Source organism: Phaenicophaeus curvirostris, chromosome 5, assembly GCF_032191515.1.
Source record: "Phaenicophaeus curvirostris isolate KB17595 chromosome 5, BPBGC_Pcur_1.0, whole genome shotgun sequence".
NCBI classification, from domain to species: Eukaryota; Metazoa; Chordata; class Aves; order Cuculiformes; family Cuculidae; genus Phaenicophaeus; species Phaenicophaeus curvirostris.
The window spans coordinates 2,390,110-2,412,233 of NC_091396.1; the positions used below are offsets into that span (position 1 = coordinate 2,390,110).

At 51.1% G+C, this 22,124-nt stretch overlaps 2 protein-coding genes and 1 long non-coding RNA gene across 5 annotated transcripts; 2 read left to right on the forward strand and 1 right to left on the reverse strand.

Annotated features, from left to right (window-relative positions):
* The first annotated feature begins 984 nt into the window (after positions 1 to 984).
* On the forward strand, positions 985 to 5,981 carry FTH1 (ferritin heavy chain 1). Its single transcript, XM_069857358.1, has 4 exons — positions 985 to 1,250; positions 3,471 to 3,617; positions 4,577 to 4,702; positions 5,647 to 5,981. Exons 1-4 carry the CDS (start codon positions 1,140 to 1,142, stop codon positions 5,809 to 5,811), a joined length of 549 nt encoding a protein of 182 aa, XP_069713459.1. The 5' UTR covers positions 985 to 1,139; the 3' UTR covers positions 5,812 to 5,981.
* Positions 5,982 to 6,821: 840 nt separating this feature from the next.
* On the reverse strand, positions 6,822 to 20,335 carry LOC138720918 (bestrophin-1-like). 2 transcript variants are annotated; one of them, XM_069857345.1, is made up of 10 exons: positions 20,051 to 20,335; positions 17,630 to 17,789; positions 15,742 to 15,836; positions 14,309 to 14,542; positions 13,447 to 13,601; positions 12,164 to 12,241; positions 10,359 to 10,511; positions 9,831 to 9,911; positions 8,981 to 9,132; positions 6,822 to 8,684 (listed from the first exon to the last, which is right to left on the reverse strand). In XM_069857345.1, exons 2-10 carry the CDS (start codon positions 17,779 to 17,781, stop codon positions 7,493 to 7,495), a joined length of 2,292 nt encoding a protein of 763 aa, XP_069713446.1. In that variant the 5' UTR covers positions 17,782 to 17,789; positions 20,051 to 20,335; the 3' UTR covers positions 6,822 to 7,492. The 2 variants fall into 2 exon arrangements, with proteins under 2 accessions (XP_069713446.1, XP_069713447.1); XM_069857346.1 differs by lacking the exon at positions 14,309 to 14,542.
* LOC138720924 (uncharacterized) lies at positions 11,899 to 14,128 on the forward strand. 2 transcript variants are annotated; one of them, XR_011337486.1, is made up of 3 exons: positions 11,899 to 12,097; positions 12,908 to 13,013; positions 13,398 to 14,128. It is a non-coding gene; the product is annotated as an uncharacterized lncRNA (long non-coding RNA). The 2 variants fall into 2 exon arrangements; XR_011337487.1 differs by having other exon boundaries at positions 13,844 to 14,128.
* Positions 20,336 to 22,124: the final 1,789 nt, after the last annotated feature.

Genomic DNA, 22,124 nt, shown 5'->3' on the forward strand with positions numbered 1-22,124 from the left:
TAGAACCATCATAGAGTGGTTTGGCTTGGAAGAGACTTCAAAAATGATCCAGTTCCGACCCCCTGCCATGGGCAGGGACACCTCCCACTGGATCAGGGGCTCCAAGCCCCATCCAACCTGGCCTTGAATCCCTCCAGGGATGGGGCAGCCACCACTGCTCTGGGCAACCTGGGCCAGGGCTTCACCACCCTCACAGCAAAACATTTCTTCCCAAGATCTCATCTCCATCTCCCCTCTTTCAGCTGAAAACCGTTCCCCCTTGTCATCTCCTTGCACTCCCTGATCCAGAGCCCCTCCCCAGCTTTCCTGGAGCCCTTTTCAGCCCTGGAAGCTGCTCTAAGGTCTCCCTGCAGCCTTCTCTTCTCCAGGCTCAACAACCCCAACTCTCCGCCTGGCATGGTACAGGAGGTTCTCCAGCCCTTGGATCATCTCTCTGAGGATCCAGAACTGGACTCGGGGCTCCAGATGAGCCGAGCAGAGGGGCAGAATCGCTCACCATAGAACGGTTTGGATTGGAAAGGACTATGAACTTCATCGGGTCATAGAATCACCAGGTTGGAAAAGACCCATCAGATCATGGAGTCCAACCATCCCCATCAATCACTAACCCATGTCCCTCAGCACCTCGGCCACCCGGCCCTTAAACCACTCCAGGACAATCCTCCCTGCGGCGAGCAGGGTCATCTTCAACTCGACCAGTCCACCCAGTAGAACTGTTTTGGATGCAGCCCTGGTTCCCAGTTTGGGAATGAAACCTTGGGGGGGGCGGGGACGGGACAGTGAGCGGGGGGGGGGGGGGGGGGGGGGGCAGGCAGGCGCCGTCACGTGACTCGGGGGAGGTGCTGAGTCACTCTGGGCTCAGCAGAACGCGCGGGCCCCCCCCGGGGCCCCGCCCCTCGACGTGAGCACGTCGGGGCGGGGAGGGGGCGTGGCCACGCGGCGCCGCTATAAAAGGCGCGTGGCGCGGCCCGCGACCCTTAGAGCGCGTCGGCGAGGCGGGGCGGAGCGGGTTCCTGCGTCAACAGTGCTTGGACGGAACCGGCCGCGCTCGGCCTTCTCCTCCTTCTCATTCACCCCCACCACCACCACCACCTCCTCCTCCTCCACCATCTCATCTAACAACCCCTTCAGGCGACGCCATGGCAGCCCCTCCTTCCCAGGTGCGCCAGAACTACCACCAGGACTGCGAAGCCGCCATCAACCGGCAGATCAACCTGGAGCTCTACGCTTCCTACGTTTATCTCAGCATGGTGAGTGTCTGTCTGTCCGTCTGCCTTCCCCCTCAGGGGCTTGTTGGGGGGGGCAGAAAGGGAGAGGAGGGGCGTGGGGCCTGCTGGTGGGGGAGTTGGGGGGGGGGGCGCTTCCCTGGGGGAGGGGTGGGCCAAAAAAGTAATTTCTATTCCAAAAAGTGGAATTTTTGGATTGATTCTCAAGCAGGATTTAAGTTTTCATCCGAGTAATCGTGGTTTTTTTGAAAGTTAAGCAGAGCCTCCATCTGCCAGCGTGTTTCTGTATAGCAAGTTTTCTCCAATAGTGTTTTTCCAGGTATTATTGTCATACAATAAGTAGGGACTGTTACAAAAAGTGAAATATCTTGATTTAAGCTGTTGGGGAGTTAAGTTTTCATCTAAATAATTGTATTTTTTGAGAGTTAAACCATGTCTTTCTGATAGCGTGCTTTTTTTATAGCGTGTTTTTTTTTTTCAAATAGTGCTTTTTCGGACACTGTTTATCATTTCCAAAAGAATAACGTGTTCAGTATGATCTGTGCTGAACAGATGTGGTTTTTTTTCTCTAATCACCTCTGGTTTTACTCTATCTCAAGTGCAAGGTCAGACAGAGCTGGAGCCAGCTCCAAATTAGCAAGAGATTTGGCGGTTGTGAAGTTCGCGATAACATTAAAATAATGGAAAATAATAGAATATGCGTAAGGTTTCTGGGAAAATCTATCCATCTGCATGGAAGTGGGAAACATTCTGTCCCACCTCTTGTCTGGCTGCGCAGGATTGATGGAGGTCGCTGCCTCGTGTACCCTGATGAAGGGTGCTTGCTTTTTAAAACTCCAAAACGAGTCTTAAAGAGTTTATTTGCTGGTATTTTCGATGTCGAGGAGAGTGCCACCTGCCTGAGGAAGGGGCTTGGGTGGGATAAAAGAGTGGGAATGGGATAAAATGGGATGGTTGTCCTTGAGGGGGTGCGGGCAGGAGTGGTTGGGGGGGGGTTCCCGGGTGCCTGCAGGCACCACAACCCCCTCCCCGCTTCTGGGAAGTCTCAGCCTTCCCCTGGGGGTAGGTGAGGCTTTTATCTCCCCCAGTTACACGTTAACCGCTCCGCGTCGCCGCTCCTTATCAGCGCAGCTCAGCAGCTTCCAAGCGGCTCTGCCCTCGGGGCTGGGCTTGGATAGCAGGAGTTGAGTAACGAAGCGATTGGCACCTTTCCCACAGCCGCTCCTGTCTCCCAGGCAAGGTCTTTTGGCTCATAAGCTTCGAAGTGAATTGTTTGGAAGCCGTGGTTTCCCCTGGCGCTGTGCTTACACGTCTCCCTTGGCATGAGGTTGATTTTAGCCGGAGCTGAGATGGGTAACTTTGGTCCAAAGAGCAGCTCTGACCTCTGTGCTGCGATCTTTGCGCTTCAGCAGCTGTGAGGGTAACTTGAGACTTTGACGTCGTGGTGTGATGTGGTGTAAAACCTCACAGCTTGCTTCTGTTCCTGTCTGGACCTGAAAGCTAAATGTTGTTGCTGGATGATAGTGGTACAGGAGCACTGGTGTCCTGCCCTGAGCCTCCAAGCTGCTGGTTTAAGAGCAGGGATCTCTGTAGTTGTTTGGTAAACGACTGGCAATTGGTACAAAGCTTTCCATTGAATCCTGCCTGATGGCTGGGCTTTTGGAAAAGGTGATCCTGTATTTGTTGTTGAATATGTATTTTAGTTCAGTTAACCTTTTGTCTTGCTAATATGACGCTAACTTTTGTTTTGCAAGGAGCTTCTTCTAATTCCTGATAAGCCTAGTAAAGCTGGGAGCTTTGAGAAGTACCTGGAAGTTCCTGCCCCCCCTTAACTGGCATTTCCGAGGCAGAACCTTGACTTCTGGTCATTGTAAACAAACTCAGGCAAACAGAACAGGGAAGCTTTCTCCTTGGAAAAAAAAGCCTTTTCAGTTCTGCTCTGTTTGGGGTGTTTGAATGGTGTTGAGAAGAACATTCTTTGGAGCGTGGGGATTTTTGTACCTTCAGAACGGAACCACGAATACCACTTCTGCGTTCATGGTAGGGGATACAGGTTAAAATTTAATCCTAGTAAGAAAAATCGAACTTGGTGGTGAGGCAAGAGTGTTGTCACACTGCCTTGCTGTCACCAGTGCCACTGCTGGCCTCAGCTTAGATTTGTAGGCTGGTAGGAGATGCTGAAGCCACCCTACAGACTTGGCTTTGAGGATTAGAGGTTTGAGTGTATGAATTCTTGTTTTTCAGTCCTACTATTTTGACCGGGATGATGTGGCTTTGAAGAACTTTGCCAAGTACTTCCTGCACCAGTCCCATGAGGAACGCGAACACGCTGAGAAACTGATGAAGCTACAGAATCAGAGGGGTGGACGTATCTTCTTGCAGGACATCAAGGTGAGGAATAGAGCTGTGAGGTGTCCTCTCTAATGCAGAACTAGGCTTCTAGTCTTGTCTCCAGGCTGTAAGGAGAGTCATTTTGCTGTGGATCCTCTTCCAGAAGGAGCAGCAGCCGGCAGTAGGTGCATGTGCTGAATTGCTGTGATCTGTGCATGGCACTTAGCCCAAAATCTAGAGATGCTTTGTAAGTCGATAAGACATGCTGACTGAGTAATAAAACAGTACTTCTGTAAGGGGAGGGTGCCTGGCCGTAGGTGGTTTACTGTGGGCTGAGAGTAACTGAACAAAACTGATTCATGCACCTTAAATTTAGTGGAAAGTGTTCTCTGCATTGTTTGTGGAGAACTGCTGACTTCCTTGCTGTGGGAAAGAAATCTCAAGTTTGTTTGCTTGTTATGGTTTACTGCAAGATGCCATTGCACCGTTTTCTTGGAAGTCGCTTGAATTAGATGATTTAGAGCAGCAGGAAATAGGCAATATCATAGGGCTGGTTAATTCACGACAGCTTGCAATGGCAAATGAAGAAAACTATGGGCACTTAAAGAGAATTCCCTTGCTTACCAGTGAGTCTGAGTACTTGTAGACACCAGACTGTACACGAGGCAGCACTGAGCTGAAGACTTAAGCTGTGCTGGTGTCTTAGCTGCTTTGTTTTTCAGACTGTGCCCATTACCTATGTATGTGGGTGATTGTTTAAGCCATTGGGCTATAATGACAGTAGCTTTGCTTGATCTCTTGCCTACAAGAGCACGGAACATCACCTGAAGAGAACCTAGGGAATAGGGACAGGTCTGGGACTTGCACCATGCGTTCAGTTCTGTTCAGAGTGCCAAATTGTTAAAGATACCTAAATGGTTGAACTTTTAGACAATCTCTGGGACTGTTCCAAAAGACTTTGCTCCCTAATGGTCTGTGGGTACTTAGAGAAAACATGGTCATGTGCTTTCCCCTGCTAGAAACCAGATCGTGATGACTGGGAGAATGGACTGACTGCAATGGAGTGCGCCCTGCATCTGGAGAAGAATGTGAACCAGTCACTGCTAGAACTGCACAAATTGGCAACTGAAAAGAATGACCCACATGTAAGTGTAATAGATTCTGATGCTGAGAATGTAGCTGTGTAATGGAGGGGCTGGTATGTGCCTGTGTGGGTTTGGGGGTGAGCTGTGTCCCCCTGGCCTTACTACAGCTGAAAAAAGGGATGTGAGGTAGTGGTGCAGCCTTTCCAAAGGGAAGGGCCCAGCTTGTTAGCCTGTGCCTTAGTTTTCTGGTGGAGTTATTACTCTCTGTTTCCAGGAGGAGCAGTTGCACTGTTAAGGTGGCTGAGGCCTTCCTTATGGAGCAGTGAATGCACTGCTTTGCTCAAACCCTTCTGCGCTCTCTGCAACAGAACAACATTTTGAGGAGAAGAAATGTGTTAATATCTGTAGAGCTCTATGGAAATGTGTTAAGCTATTCTGTCATAAGATTTTTGAGTCACTTTTAAAGTTAAAAGCCCTGACACTTCAGAATATAGTCTGAAAATACAGGTTTCTTCTCTGTGAAGTTACTGGCAAAGCTGGCATGAGGTTTTAGTGTTGGGAAGAGATTGATGTGTGTTTGAATTGAAGTATTTATGGAAATGTCTTGCATGTGTTAGAGGGGCTCTTAAAGAACACAGCTCTGGACCCTTATAGAGGTGTGAGTCTTTGTGGTTGTGATTTCAATTGCAAGTGCTGTGCAGTGAGGGCTTCTGAATGCGATCAAACTTTCCTGTTGCTTCTTGTAGTGAGGAAGAGGGAGGTCTTTGAGTTGATGTTGGCGCTGTGGGGTTCTGGAGCAAGTGTGCCTGGATGAACCTGCCTCATTTTGCTTTTATTCTGCAAAACCTAAAGGCTTCTTCCCTCTTGGGAATCTTCTGCAGCTTTAATATTGTCATTCCCTGTATCTTTTCCTAGCGCTAGAGAGGAGGGGTAGGATTTCAGATGCCACCTCCGCGGGATAAGCTGCATTCAGGTGTAAATTCAACCTCTTGTCTCCCTTTCAGTTGTGTGACTTCATTGAGACTCACTACCTGGATGAGCAGGTGAAAGCCATCAAAGAGCTGGGTGACCATGTGACCAACCTGCGGAAGATGGGGGCACCAAAATCCGGCATGGCAGAGTATCTCTTTGACAAGCACACCCTTGGGGACAGTGACAATGAGAGCTGAAGTCTGGCCACGAGGCACCCTGTGGGTTTCAGTGGGACTCCTACCTTACTGTCCAGCCATGCATGCATCTTCAGCTACTTAGATAACCAGTTCTCATACTGTGTACCAAATATCGCCCCTCTTTTGTGTTTTGTGTATTGCCCTCCATCCAATAAAGTGACTTGGTTCAAGTTGGCTTTTTCTGTTTCTCTTGGGAGTCAGAGGCCTGTACTTGCAGGATTGTGCTCCACAATGTGAGGGCCACTTAAATTTGGCATGGAGGAAGGAATAACATTAGAGAGGTCGCAGAGGGATTGGGTTTTACTTGCATAGTGATTTCATTATAAAAATGATTCTCTTTTCCAATCCAGTAGGATTAGCACAGGATTTACCCACTGTCTGCAGCTGTGTTGCCAAATACCTTTGCCACCAAAGCTGTTGCTGTAATAAATGCACAAGGAAGGGGAGGTTTGAGTGTCTGAGCTTGCTGAATTGCTGCTTTTGAGCTCAGGTGAGTCTAGAGGCCTGGGGTGGGTAGCACCTTGTTGCTGTAACTGCTTTGTTTTTAGCTGCTAATTTAGGCCAGGCTGGTGCTAAACTGTGACAGTTTGGGCACCATGCTTGTGTATGGAGAAAATGGACTGTGAATGGAGACTGGAGAGCTCTGTGCTGTAACCAGGCTGGGCTGGAGCAGCAGTGCTGGAGTAGCTGCCTCCAGGATGCTGTTGGGATCTAGGAAGGGTGGTGATGTCTGCCCAACTCCAGCAGGTTGGCAGGCAGAGAGGGTAGGTGGCTGCTGTGAGGAGTGTGGGAGGCAGACTAAGTGTGATATGAGAGATTTACAGCTGCTTCTGAAGAGAGAAGTAGGATATCTGTGGCTTCTATAAATTCCTGTTGCTGTGTGGAAACTAAAATGAGGAAACAAAATGGATGGTCCTGGACTTGAGCCTTGCTTTTATTTTCCTAGGGAAGAGAGTAAAATGCAGAGCTGTGGTGTCTGCTACCATTGGGATGACTTCTGAGTGCTGTCAATGGCAGATGTGCTGGGGAGCTTCAAAAGGAAGCAGTGCACTGGGCAAACACCACTGACTTCAGCCACCTGTCCTGGTGGACACTTATCCTGCCTTATTCCATGACTTCAGTAATGGAAAACACCAGCTAGATGTGACTTGGGGAAGTGCTGTGGGTCTGCATTGCAAGTGATGCGACTTCCTTCAGTCCCTTCCTTTCCCTGCAGGAAAGTTCTTCCTGAAACTTGTGATGGATCTTGTGAGAAGCGTTAAGAGAGAGCTCCAGGTCCAATTCCTGCTGTGATGAGGGAGATACCTTGAACTACTTTCCTCTTTGTTTTAGGCTGCACCTATCTGCCAGGTTCTTCAGGCTGATGTCTGCTGAGCTGCTGTTGAGTATCTGCAATACCTGACAGTCTTGTTTGTTCTTCTGCTGCAGATGTAGAGGGGTTTTTGTTCAGTTATTGCTGTGACTCTGAAGTTGTGCCTGCTGCTGTACCTGAGGCTGGTAGCGGTGTGTAACTGGTGCTGGCTTCAGCCTAGGCTGGGCTCCGGCTGTGAGTTCCAGGAGGTGGTTTGGCTGCACTGCTCTTCCATCTGGGCAAGTGCCAGCGTGACCAGGCATAAAGACACTGCAATATCACTAATGTAGCAGGTATCTCACCAGAACAGTGTGTCCCTCTTGGTCTCCTCTAGCTGTACTGGTCTATCTGCTCTTCACATGTGCTTTCACTGGTCTCCATGATCACCTCCATCACCCCCACGTAGTCACCTTCAGCTAGAGAGATGCCAGAGTCATTGGGAGATGGACTCTCTGCTCGCCTTGGCTCTTTCGTAGAGAGAGTGTTAGTGCTTCCATTTCCAGGATCTCTTGTGGTCCTGGAAACCTCTGCTGAATGCTGATCTGGAGCGCTGGCTGTATCTTCTAAACTTGGGCTGTGAGCATCGGGGCCCGTGTTGCCCATGTGGGATCTCTGCAGCACCGGAGATGTCACGGGAGTGAATGAGAAGCAGAAGGAGGCGCTGCCTCCAGGGGTTTTGTTACTGGGGGTGTGAAAGGTGCTTGAATGCTCAGAATTGGGAGTGGCTGATGCTGTGTTCTCCAGGGTTAGCCAGGGCGGGTGGGAAGCTTTCAAGCTTTTCAGACTCTTGAAGCTACCCTGCTTCTCATGGTCTGGGGATTCTGCCAAGAAGGGGAATTTAGGGCTGTCTGATGCTGCGGACTGAGCTCCTGGACTTCCTGTGGTAGCAGCTTCTCTGCTTTTACTGTTGCTCTTTTCTTCTACTGTTACAACCTGTGAGTCCGGACCTTTGCTCCGATCTGTTGGCCAAATAAATGTTTCCTTCGGCCCCGAGCCAAGGGAGCTCTGGCTTTTATACGTATCGCTGGCTCTGGAAGGTGAGGAGTTGACAATGACGTCCCTAAGAGAGGTCGAGCATGCAGCAATGCTGGAGAGTGCAGGAGGCTTCTTGCGGCCTTGGCGTCTCGATGGGAAAATCATGGGGATGGAGCTGATGGGTGTCTGCGGAGCACTGTAGAAACCTGGTCTCTCATAAAATGGGGTTGACATGAAGGCATCAAACTCCCTTAGTTTTCCGTCTTCGCTGTCCCACTGTTCCTGTAAGCTGGAGTCTCTCCTTGGCTGGTTGATGCTGCAAGGACTTCCAGACTTGCCCACATCGTGGTAGGTATAATGGGAGAAGGGGGATGTGGGGTCTCCTCGCCTGCGCAGCAGGTTCATCCGGGAAGAGGACCTGGAGAAGCTTGGGGACTGGACACCAAGGAGGCGGCTCAGGTGTCCCAGTAACGGCGTGGAGTGGTTTGCCTCCTCATTCTCTTTAATTTGCTCCAGAGGCTGGAACTCCATCTCTTCTTTCTGCATGCTGGGGAAAGGCAAAATGGGCTGTTACAGAGTCCCTAAAGGTGGTGATTCCACCAGGAACCACTAGGTTCTCTTCCTATATTGCCTTTAGAAATGCTAGGCCCTCCACAATAGGGGAGAGTAATAGGTCAGAGGTATCCTCTTCAGTGGAGGATGTTGGCTCTTGTCTCTGAGCTTAAAAGTACCTTTAAAGCAAGATTTGAGACTGGAGGAAGATGTTACCGCTTGCTCTTACTCCTCAAGCAGGACACAACGCCTGATCCAAGGTGTTTTCTTGTACCCTGTGGTTGCCCTCACCTGATATCAAAAGTTGAGCCAAGGAACGATGGGCGCTTGTACTCGGCGGTGGCTGCAGTGTAGGGTGGCTGGGGATCAGGCTCATTCCAGTACAGGTCCTTCTCCAAAATGGGTAAATCCTGATGCATCTCATCCACTGCCATAAGGGAGACCTGCAGGGGAGAGCAGAAACATCGTACGGGGTGAGCAGCGTTACGTCTGCCTATTATTGATGGACACAAGGCAGGGCAGGGAGAAGCAATGTCACACGGAAGCGAGACAAGTGGCTGGGTTTGCTTTGTGGTTTCCTGTCACTTTGGTTGCCTCTTACGCAGAGAGTTTTAGCTAATTGGAAGGAAAGCGATGCCGAAGCAGATGGGAGAACAACATGCTTGGTGGGACAGAAGGGCTGAGGGTGGGGAAGAAATGCATGGAAGAGAGAGAGAGTTCAGAGACTGTTTTGGATACAAATACACGGTGGAAAAAGCTAGGGAGAAGCAGGAATGTTGGGTCATTGAAAGGTAGTGAGGATGTGAAATGAACAGCCTGGATCCATCACGTCTGCCAGAGCGTGAATTAAAGCTGCTCAGTCTCTGTGTTCAAAGCCATCTTTTCCCTGGAGAGGGGTGGTTCTCCTGCTCTCCTAGCCATCTCCATCTGGAAATCCTGGGCCTCTTCTTAGCGTGCACCCACCAGCACCTCAGGAAAGAACAAGGGTGATGGGGTCTGCTTCTCTGCCCCATTGCAGACGTGGGTAACCACCAGAGGGGTTGCAGGAGAACTTCGTGACTGCACCGATGGGGCTTGCTAAGCTTTCAGGTGCAGTCCTGCCTCAGCGTTCCTCAGCTGGAGGCTCCTGCCTTCACCTTACCTGCAGGTTCCTGTCGATGAGCCAGTTGGTTTCGAAGTCATCGTCATCCTCCCCAAAAGGGTTGATGAGTTGTTCGGCCACCTGCATGTGGAGAGCACATAGCGAAGGTCACTGTGGTCGTACCTGCCCCTTTCCCTGCAGGGGGAAGGCCTGCAGGGCAGAGTCAAAGCGTGATGTCCCTGGAATTTGGAGCAACCATGTTCCACCAAAAATGGAATGAGTTAATACAGGCTGGGAGACATTGGAACACACCGATAACTGCCCCTTTCTCACGTAGCCGCCTCTCTCTGTCCCCAGACTAGTCAGGATCAAAGCTTGGGAAGAGTGGAGCTGATGTCCCGGGGTGAGACACTCAGAAACAGAGGTCTCGGCAGCACCCTTGGCCCCTGTTGTTTTTTTTTTGTCTGCCAGTGCCTGGCATGATTCCCACAGGCCAAAGATCACAACTGGGTCCCTGGTGAGCACACACTAGGGAAAAACCCTCAGCTGGGTCACATTCCAGCTCCAGGCATGTTTTCTTGGGCTTACCTTTAACCAGCCAGCGTAGAAGAAGAACTGCAAAAATGTAAAGACAGGCACGAAGAGATCTAGTTCATGGCCAGGATATGCTTTTTCTGGATCCAGGAACTGCCGTCCGATCAGACAGGCCAGGAAGAAGCTGTAAACAGCCACGGTCACCACCTGAGGAAGATGCCAGGGGACACAGCAGAGCAGCTTGAGTTCCCAGCTTGCTTTCCCAGCATCTCTCTTCAGTTCCACCCTACACAACTCCAAAGAGCAGCAAAGCTGCTGGCTCTGTAGCCTTCGGAAAGCCTTGGATTCAGTTATGACAGGTTTCTCCCCTACTTTTTGCAGGAAAATGTATTTCTGCTTAAGGAAGCTTTAAATACACCCTTTGCCCTTCGGATGTTACATACAGTGGAGCTCATTCCACGCTGTGCCTGGGATGACATAGAATCACTATCATAGGAGTTGGAAGGGACCTCCAAGCCCATCCAGTCCCACCCCTGCCATGGGCAGGGACACCTCCCACTGGATCAGGGGCTCCAAGCCCCATCCAACCTGGCCTTGAACCCCTCCAGGGATGGGGCAGCCACCAGCGCTCTGGGCAGCCAGGGCCTCCCCACCCTCACAGGAAAACATTTCTTCCCAAGATCTCATCTCCATCTCCCTTCTTTCAGTGAAAACCATTCCCCTCATCCTCTCCCTGTACTCTCTGATCCAGAACCCCTTCCCAGCTTTTCTAGAGCCCCTTTCAGTGCTGGAAGCTGCTCCCTGGCGCCTTCTCTTCTCCAGGCTAAACAACTCCAACTCTCAGCCTGGCGTCGTATGGGAGGTCCTCCAGCCCTTGGATCACCTTTGTGGCCTCCTCTCCACTCTCTCTGACAGCTCCTTGTCCATCCCGTGCTGAGAACTCCAGAGCTGGACATGGGACTCCAGGTAAGCCCTCACAAAAACGGAGTAGAGGTGGAGAATCCCCTCCCTCACCCTGCTGGTCCCGCTGTTTTGGATGCAACCCAGAATACAGTTGGCTTTCTGGGCTGCAAGCACACACTGCTGGCTCACGCTGAGATTCTCATCCAGCACCATCTGTGTGGGAATCACAGGAAGGTGGTGGCAGAAGAAAGCAGGTGGCATCCTGAATGGAAAGAGCTTAAACACCAGGCACAGGGCTGCATGGTGGTTGTGCTGCTGAAGTAAGGGGTGTTGTGAGCTCTTTTCATTCTTGTCCTTGCCTCTCCTGGAAGCTCCTTGTGGCTCAGGCAGTGCTGGCAGGCCACCTCCAAGTCACAGAGGAGAACCCTGGCAGTGCTGCCAGCTCTGGACAAGCTCCTTCTTTCCTCACACCGCGCCTTTTTAATATTTGCCTGCTGGCTTGCCCAGGTTTCAGGCTCCGATGAGCTTTGTGCTCCTCTCTGTAATCACAAGACTGGAAACTTCCCCTTTTCAGATTAAAAGCAGCCTCTTGCGTCGTTTCTTGACGCAAGGAGGTTCAAAAGCAATACCCAGCGTCCCGAGAGCGAAGCACAGAGTTCCTGGCAGTGAGCAGCGCAGAGCTGTTTCACAACGAGCAGGAGAGCACTTGGAATGAGAGACTTTGAACCTGGGAAAAAATGGGTTCCCTCTGGAGAGCGTGTGTTTCCGTAGAGGTGGCTGCGTTGGAGTTATGGGAGTCAGGCTGGATGTGAGCTGCTGAGCTATGGAGGTGAAAGCCAACGTGTGAAGGTGGAGATGAGGGGTCTAAGCGTGTCTCGCGTCGTGAAAACGTAGGTGAAAACGGGGTTCCCCTTGCAGCGTGGGGCAGGGAGCCCAGGCGGGGGCTCCCTTCTCACCTGAGTGTAGACCAGGGGGATGCTGATCCAGTCGTACCCGTAGAGCCGCCCGCACTGGCTGCGCAAGGTGTTGAGCTCCTGCGGTGCAGAAAAGGAACGGCCTGTCAGCACAAACTATGCGTCTCCTTGCTGGGGACACTGAGCTTCTCCAACCCCTTTGCTCTTCATTGCTCCAGCCCTTTTCCTTCCTCCCAGGCCTCCTCTGGCTCACCCAGAACTGCTGTGCCCTCGGTGCCCAGCTTCACCCCAGCAAACCACCAGCAGGGTGGAACTCTTGCTGCCTGGGTGTCTCCATCGGAACTCAAGATCCCTCCCTTGCTCACTTCATAGCAGAGTTTTTCTCCTCTCAAAATGAGCAGCCAACAGGTTAGGCCAAGAAGGTCTCACGAGCATCTATTTCTCTCTCCTGACTACATAGTGAGTCTAGATAAATAGCCCAGAGGGACGTCTCTCTCTCTGGACACATGAATCTCACTCCAGGCAACAGGAACAATGTGACTTTCTCTGCACCTGAATACCAGGAAGGATGAGCTGCTCTGGACCTTTTGTTCTTTGCAGCTGGGCAGGAATCCTTGCCAGGTCTTGCCTGTGGAGCATGGCCTGCTTCCCAAAACTATCTAAGAGCTTTCAATAGTGAAGTTTTCTACAGGGACCTTTGTTGTTGGGGTTGCTTTTGACCTTTCCTGGTCTCTTCCAGACACGTGCTTTCTTGTGCTTCCTGGTGACTTTCAATCTGGATTCTAGGGACCTCCTCTGGCCACTGTTGGTGGCTGCTCTGGAGTGGGTGAAGGCTGGAGGAAAGCCGATGAAGAACCTGCTGCCCGTGTGTCTTCCATTACCACACCTAGATGTGAGTCCCATTGTTCCTCTCAGTCCCACACTGGAGAAAGGTGTCACACCTCGGGTGTATGTGACATTTCATGGTCAGTAGGCCATGAAAAGCTCAGTCCTGTCATGAGCCGGAGAGCGGCAGTGGGGGTATTTCCCACCAAAGTCCCCAGGGACAGGCTTGGCTCACTGCTTTACATCACCATTCTATTGGTTGATGGGGCTTTGATCAACTCATCCAACTCATGAGATTGGTTGGAGCTTTGATCAACTCATCCAACTCATGAGATTGGATGAGGCTTTGAGCAACCTGGAACTGGATGATCTTTAAGGTCCCTTCTAACCCAAACCATTCTATGATTCTGTTCCTTGCCTGACCTCTGGAAATCCCTGTAATTCCACCCAGAGGATTGGATGAGGTTCTCAAAGAGTTGCCTATCGTCTCTGTCACTCACGTTCAGGATGCCTTGGAGCAACACACTGTCCCGGATCCTCCCCTCGTTTCTTGCCTTCACAGCCAGATTGGAGAACCACACACACGGGATCCAAAACTTGTTGTGGGGGGAATTCAAGCTCTCGAACTTCTTGTGCTCTTCTGGTGTCATGAGGCCTGAGTGGAAAAGAGCAGATGAGAGAGGGATGGCCATAGAGGGCAAAAGGAGTCGATGCAGACATTTCCCTTTGGGGAGCATCTTCAGAGAGGATTCAGGGAGCCCAGCAGTTACGGTCAGAGTTCTGAGGCTCCACTTCCCACCCATCACCCTGAGGGAGGATAAACACCTCTTGGGAGGGTCTGCTCTGGATCTGTGCCTCTGCTGCAGGGAGCTCTTCTCTTCCCATCTACCCTTCCAGTGCAGGGGGAGCAGCTCCCAGTGAAGCCACTGCCCTGCGGTCACCCTGATCTGATCAGCCGGTGCTGTCTTGCAGCTTATCTGCCTTCCTAAACCAAATCTCCACACCCTGCAGACAGAGACCTTTCAAAGAAGCCTTCCAGCCACAATCATAGAATCATAGAATAACCAGGTTGGAAGAGACCCACCGGATCATCGAGTCCAACCATTCCTATCAAACACTAAACCATGCCCCTCAATGCAATAGGAAAACATAACCGGTTGATTCTTTCAGAAGAGCAGAGCTAGGGCGTGAGCAGATGTTTGGTACCCACCACAGGCATCGTCTGAGCCCCTTGCAGCGCTATCCAATCTCCAATTTGGATGCGCCAAGGACCTTTCCAAGGCTCTTTGCCCCAAGCGCAGCAGGAAGATGCTGCTTTCTGCCCAGCGAGAGAGCTTTCCAGGAGGCAGCACCAGTACTGACCTGCCCTCACGACGTGCTCCATGCTGGGGAAGCGCTTGTAGACGGCGGTGCTGACCGAGCGCAAGATCAGCACGCTGCACAGGTTGCTGTAGCGCATGAGGGTGCGACGCAGGAGACGCCCGTACTCGTCTTCTCCATCCACGTTGCAGGAGACCAAGTTCATGATGCGGTCGGGCCAGGGGATGCTCTCGTACTGAGCCCACCAGCGGGACACCACCAGGGCCACGTAGAAACCTAGAGGTGAGCTGAGCAAATTAGCCGTCCTAGAGGAGTGGGAGATGTGAATGCTCGTACGGGGGTGGGTGCAGCCACAACTGGAGGGCAGTTCAAGTCTCCATGTTAAAGACAGAGTTTGGTTTTCACGGGTTTTTTTTGTTTCTTTCTTCAGGATCAGTGTGACAGAACCAAAAATCTATGAGGTTCATTGATGGGTAGATTCACAGTGGTATTTTTAAGAATATGCATGCACAGTAAATGTAAGAGAACCACATACATCTATCGGGGTACTACGAACCAGTATATAGGCTGGATATAGGCACAGGCTCATAGACTTCATTAAGAAACCAGTAATTCTGCTTGTTAAGCTGAAGGCAAGTAAAAAGTATATTTTGTGCATCCGGGATGCAAGATGAAAGCATAGGATTCATGATTAACTCTCCCTCCCTTTTCAATAGGAGACAGCAACAATAACTTGTTCTCACCATATATCACACCTTCCAGACAAGAAACTCACAGTGGTCTGCAAAATCAGGGTATCTTCATAACACTTCAAAGACTTATTTCTTTCCTAAGGGATATTATTTTCTCTATTTTACGGCTGAGAAACCAAAGAAAAGACTACAAACAGTCAACCTTTTCAGAAATTAGTTTTCTAAGTGATTACTCTTTGTCAGTCATAAATTTTATTCATAGAATCATAGAATCACCAGGTTGGAAGAGACCCACCGGATCATCAGGTCCAACCATTCCCATCAATCACTAACCCATGTCCCTCAGCACCTCGGCCACCCGGCCCTTAAACCCCTCCAGGGAAGGGGACTCAACCCCCTCCCTGGGCAGCCTCGCACACTGCCCAATCACCCTTTCCAGGAAATATTTTTTCCTGATGTCCAGCCTGAGCCTCCCCTGGTGGAGCTTGAGGCCATTCCCTCTCGTCCTGTCCCCTGTCCCTTGGGAGAAGAGCCCAGCTCCCTCCTCTCCACAATATTTGATGCTCCTTTGTGCCGGCCCTCCTGGAAGAACCTAGAAGGTGCCAGTACATCTGGCCAGGGCAAGCTGCATGGTGGAGGCAAATGTCACAGCTGATGTATTCTGCTTGGGGAGTTTTACAAAGGCAAGGGAGGGCAAATCCTGCCTGCCTGCAGAGCTACATCAAACCAAGGAGAACAAATCCTGTCCCTTTCCCCTCCCTGTGTCTTCCTGGAGCTCCTTACCCAGCACAAAGGACACAGGGATGAGCTCAGCGTAGCTGTTGCAGTAGAGTGCCAGCTTCTCAAACATCAGCCTTTGGCTCTCATTCAGGATCAGCCTAAAAGGGAGAAATAGAGATGAGTCTGTGCCTTGTCGAGCGTGCTGGGATAGGAGCCTGGTAGGGGAAGCCAAGGCTGGGTAGTCATGACCCTGCCCTGCTGGACTCAGGATCATAGAGTCATTAAGGTTGGAAAAGACCTCTAAGATCATCCAGTCCAACCATCAGCCCAACACCACCATGTCTACTAATACATGTGACTGGACAGCCCTCGCGAGCCTGAGACATCAGCCCATCTCTCTAAAACACCCTGCTGGCCAGTCCAAGGGGGCCAGAAGTGGCCACTGGCAGCGAGCGTGGTACGCGATGCACTCGGATGTCAGTGCTACCTGGTAACCAGGGTTTTGCTTAGATATAGAATCATAGAATCATAGGATAACCAGGTTGGAAGAGACCCACTGGATCATGGAGTCCAACCATTCCTATCAAACACTAACCCATGCCCCTTAGCACCTCGTCCACCCGTGCCTTAAACCCCTCCAGGGAAGGTGACTCAACCCCCTCCCTGGGCAGCCTCGGACACTGCCCAATCACCCTTTCCAGGAAATATTTTTTCCTGCTGTCCAGCCTGACTCTCCCCTGGTGGAGCTTGAGGCCATTCCCTCTCGTCCTGTCCCCTGTCCCTTGGGAGAAGAGCCCAGCTCCCTCCTCTCCGCAACCTCCTCTCAGGGAGTTGGAGAGAGCAATGAGGTCTCCCCTCAGCCTCCTCTTCTCCAGGCTAAACAATATGAGCCACAGTTTGCTTAATATCCCACAAAATTTAATCCAAGCTCTGCTCTCATGTGAGTTCTTGCCTCCTACCTGCTTTCTTGCCTCTGCGCTGCATCTGTGATTGATCCAGCTAGGGGAACTCTCTGTCTTTCCTCACCAAAACCAGACCAGCCACAGAGTGCAGAAGCCTTAGGACACGTCTGTGCTCCCAGAGCTGCTGTCTGCTCTCACAAATGTACCTAAATTATTGCCTGTTGTGTAACAAGGGCAAGTCTCTTGCTACAACTCCCCGCTGTGGGACATCTCCAGCCTTGGTCTCTACTGATCTACTCATTATTCTTCTGCAGGTAATCATCAAATGCAACTCTTTGTCCCAGGGAATAGAAGCTGTGTTACTTCCCAGGACAGAAGATTTATCAGCTTCTAAGCCATAACAGAGCAGTGAGGAAGGACATTTCCTTTCCTCCTGTGGACAGAGGCTGGTGAGTGGCTGGCCAGCTCCTCTTCATCAGGACCACTGTCCCGGTCATAGAATCGTAGAATGATTTAGGTTAGAAGGGACCTTAAAAATCATCCAGTTCCAACCCACTGCCATGGGCAGGGACACCTCCCATGGGATCAGGTTGCTCCAAGCCCCATCCAACCTGGACTTGAACGACCCCAGGGCTGGGGCAGCCACCACTGTTCTGGGCAACCTGGGCCAGGGCCTCACAGGAGAATGTTTCTTTCCAAGATCTCATCTCCATCTCCCCTCTATCAGCTCCAAACCCTTCCCCTCATCCTATCCCTGCCCTCTCTGATCCGCAGCCCTTCCCCAGCTTTCCTGGAGCCCCTTTCAGTCCTGGAAGCTGCTCTAAGGTCTCCTCAGAACCTTCTCTTCTCCAGGCTCAACAACCCCAACTCTCTCAGTCTGCCCTCATACGGGAGGTGCTCCAGCCCTTGGATCATCTCTGTGGCCTCCTCTGGACTCGCTCCAACAGCTCCGTGTCCTCCCTGTGCTGAGCTCTGTGATGCTCGGTTGTCCTGCTCCAGGGAAGGCTGCTTGAGGGGCTGCGTTGGTGTCGGCGTGTGAGGATTCCTACCTGTAGACAAGACTGATGGTGAAGTAGAGAGAGATGAAAATAAGGAACTCGGAGTAGAGGAGTTTGTAGATACTTCCTTTCCACTGGAGCAGGAGCTGCGAGAAGGTGCCTAGGCGGGCGTCAGCCACGCGGTTGGTGTACGTCACTGTCATCGCAGATCCTAGCGGGGACAGAAAATGTGCAGATGAAGCTGCCAGCAACAGAGGGAGGAGACAGAGGTGTCCCAGAAAGATGAAAGGATGGGAGAAAGAGAGAAAGAAACAATGAGAGGAGATCAAAAGACAGGTAAGATGAAGCCAGTGACATAGAAAAGCAGCAGGAAATTTATGGTAGGCAATTAATTTGATGAGCTTGCCATCTTTTTCCTTTCTCTGAGCTGCGCGTGAGCTGGTTACGATAATTGGGAAAGTACTTTCTGGTGGCGCCTTGGTTTCTGGAGTTTGATTATCAGCAGTCAAGCGCGGCTGATGGTCAAACAGGACAGAGCCCACGTGCCACTTTGTTCCACAAAACAGTTGTTAAAGATTAATTTCTAGGGTCACAAGCTCCAAAGTTGTTTTTTTCTTGTAGTATTTGCTTTAAATATGTTGTTTCTGTAAATCTGCTTGTTGGAGAGCATCTTCCTGGAATACTGCTAGCAAAAAAAAGGAATCGAAAGGAAAGCAAAAAGCCCAGAAAGAAGAGATTTCTTGGTACTGATCCGGGTGAAGGCACCCCAGGAGGTCCGACAGTTGTTGTAGCCCTTGCACAACAAGGAAAGCTGTCTTTAAATTTGGGCTGAGGGCCAGATCTGGGCTCTGGTGGTCCCAGTCCTGCAGTCAGAACAGCCCTCCCTGTTAGAGAACGGAGGGATGGAGTCTGCCCAGGCTCACGGAGCACAAATTCCAGCAGCTCCACCTCCCCTCTCCCTCAACCATACATTGCACAATAAATCACTCCGGATGAAAAAAGGCATTCAGGCTCACGAAATGCTTCCCAACCGTGCAGCATCCCCGCTGCACTGCTAGTCTAACCCTGGATAAATAATTCTTTATCATCAATTAGTAAACAAACTCACATTCATATAAACCTAAATTTGTCGAAAAAAAGAAAACTCAAAGCAGTGTAACCCGTGCCAAGCGGATTGGTCAGTGATCCCTCGGTTCATAAATAATTATCCACTGTGAAAACTTGTGGTATTTCTAAATCAAAACATGCTACCAGGACATTCCGCAGAGGCGTTAATGTTAATAGTTACAGGCTCTTCCCTGAATGATGGGGACAAAGAAGCTCTTCAAGGGACAGTTCAGACCTTACTGCTCTGCAGCAGCAGTTGAAAGCAGGTGAGCTTGTGTCCACGCTCCTCATTGGAGCATCTCAATGGAAGATCTACAGTTATGTGGGGACAATTCTGGACCCAGCGGGCTCGTGCTGTGAAGAAAACCAGCAAACTCTTTTGTTGGCTACTTCAACCAAATAGCACCTTTGTCCTGGCTTTGGCTTTTCGGTGCCGCTCCTCCTTTGGGTTTCCCTGTCCTAACTCTCCTCGAGTCCCCTCTCACAAGTCGTATTAGAGGAGCAGAGCTGGTCCCTGCCCTGCTGAGGGTTTCCCAGCTGCACAAACACCTCTTTCAGCAGAGCCTCGTGTACTTCCATGCCATTTCCATATTTCCTGGCCAGTGCACAGGACTTGGAACGGGTTTTTTTAGCTGCCCACGCGTGGGCTGTATGGATGGGAGAGAAGCAAACACCCATAAATTTGTTGGGGGCTGCTTGCAGAAAGCTGGCTGCTTTCTCTACGCTTTGGGTCTTGACAGTGCTCAGGGAGACTCTTTGTTGCGTAATTCAAATACAGATTCGCTTTTTTTACCAAACATGGAAAACTTCAGCTCTTGACCATGTAAATAATGGATGTCACCCACCTCTATGCAGTTCGGCTGCGACATGGGGCCTTTCCCAGTGCTTTTTCCTCCAGCTCTGAATGGTGAAGGCACTTCCCTGCCCACCTGCCAGCCCGTGGAGGGCTGCACCTGGTGGTTGGCACCCTCAACGTGCCGTTTGGGGTTGAGGTACGTGGTGGGAGGTGACTCATTGAGGCAGCAAGTCGGTGTGGGGAAGAAGAACCAACCCCACGCAGCCTGCTCGCCGTGGAGCTCCTGCCTGCATCCACCTCCCCGATCCCTCTGGACTAACCACTGCACCTAGAAGTCAACCGACACCGACTGAGCGGTGGGATTCCACAGCAACCAAGATCCCACCACAAGCAAGAGTGTGTCAGGTGCACTACCCACCACGTGAGATGGCAAACAGACTCCGGCCGCGACCGCAAAGGTGAAGAACAAGCAGGTAGAGCGGAGGGATGGAGCAAGAGGAGGTCACGGAGCTGCAGGAAGATAGATCTTTGAAGGAATCTCTCCGCTCTTGGGAGGACCGGCTACTTACAGTCATGGGCTCCTGAGCTGTGCTGGAGGCTGGCGAGGTTTGGTCCCGCACGTGTCCTTGCTGGGTCCTTTGTGGCCCACGCCACGTCCCACCTCCTCGTGCCCCCTTGGCTCGTGGGGGGATTGAACCTGACAGACAGGGTGTGCTAAGGAGCCTGAAACCCGCTTGGGAGCTGCAGCCGGTCACTTGATGCCGTAATCCTTCCTCATTACAAAAGAGACTCTGTTGTCTTTTGCCCCGTTCCCTTCTAATCTTCTGAGTAAGCCCTGAGTGTTTATAGAGGCGGCCGGAGGAGGGGGAGCCAGGGCTGGCTGCTCCGCAGCTGCTGCTCCCAACTCCTGGCACAGCCATGGTGGCTGCCAGAGCAGAGGCATTTTTCCTCTAATTCTTTCCTGTTTGGTCCCTTTCTCCGTGTCACAATCTTACAGGAGCCCCAGGAGATTAAGTAGGGCTGGAATTTTCCATAAAGGCTATAAAATGTGTCCCCCCTGGCGTTGCGCAGCCCTCTCCTCCCCGAGGAAGCTCCTGGCTCCTTAGGTTGGTGAAACACCTGGTCCACGCTCTCCTGGGCTCTCGGAGGATGTTCCTCTCTAACTCCACGCTGTCTCTGGTGACCCTGGATGAGTTTCCCATCTCTGCCAGCTGTGGTTTGGATGCTGGGGGTTTCCACTCTTATCACTTGTTCCCCAAGACTCTTTTTCCAAGTTTTCCCTTTCTTTTCCACTTGCTTGTCCAGCAGCGCTTGGGGGTTGTCCCTGCTCTTCCCCGAGTGCCACCCTGGGAAACACAGCTCCTTGTCTTTGTCCTCAGGCCAGAGAACTCCTTGCCTCTGTCTCTCCAGGCTCCTCAGTCCTTTTTCTGCTCCCAAGCTGTCCCTCACAATTGTGACCACCCTCTTCTTCCACCACCTCCTGCAATCTCTCCAGTCAAACCTTTAAGACATTCCCCCACCACGAGCCTCTGAGTCAAGATCCTTTCTTACCAAATCAGTTTTCCTCCACTGTCAGAGGGCTCCTGGGCAGCAACCGTGTGCCTATAGGATGGACTTTGGGTAGCCCTCGGTTCTTCATGAGAACTCCATGTCTTTCCACCTCCTCGCTGCTCACTCCTTTGGGAAGCTCTTCTCCAAGGTAACAGCACCTGCCCTTTAGACACCAATATCTCCTCCAGTCAGCTTTGGCCAAGCTGCTACAACATCCAGTGACCTGAAGAACCTCTGAACCTCAAGCCAAGCCCCAGCTGCGTCTCACCTCCTGGGCTCAGCTTCCTAAGGGAGCTCTGAACTTCCTGACCTCCATCATTTATCCAGCTGTGACCCACCGGGGAGGAGACCTGCTCCCTGCAGGTAAGAGCAGCTGGAGATCTGAGCTCCTCAGTGAGGTTCTATGGGTTTTTAGCTGCTCTTTTGAGCTAGCAGGCAGAAAAGTCTCCAGTGAAATGAAATGAAGAGCTAGTTCTTGTAACAACCTACCTTCTCCCATGCTGGTTTACGTGCCTGTGTCTTTGACACTTGTTTAGCATCGTCATCATGGATTAATTTGTCCAAACCGTAGGTTTCTTCTATCTGTGTGTTGAGCCTAGGAAAGAGGGAGATGGTGTTTGGAAAGAGGGAGATGGTGTTTCACTGCTGCTCTTAAGCATCTGCCTAAGGTGGAGATTTTGGTGCAGTCCTGGGAATTGCTGTCAATGGTGGGAAGATGAGAGTTCAAAATATGGGACTCGGGGTTTTAATCTGAGGTTTAGCATCTGAGGTTTTAATCCTGATGTGGGCTGTAGAGTGTTGGATTATTGCTGGTCCCGATTCCTTTTTGATTAAATGAAGGGAATAATTCTTGCTTCTTCTACCTGGCACCCAATCCATGGAGATCTCTTGACTTCTGCTCATGTCTGGGTAGGAGCTGCTCTGGATGATATGTGGAAGGACAAGGACACGCATTTCCTGGGTGTAAATTACTGGCCATGTAATTGGGAGGCTGCCACACCGCGTTAGGAGAGTGGGTGTAGTTGCAAGGAGAAGGGATGGACCTGGAGCACTTGGTCTTACCAAGGATCTTCCTACACGAATGCTCTGGAT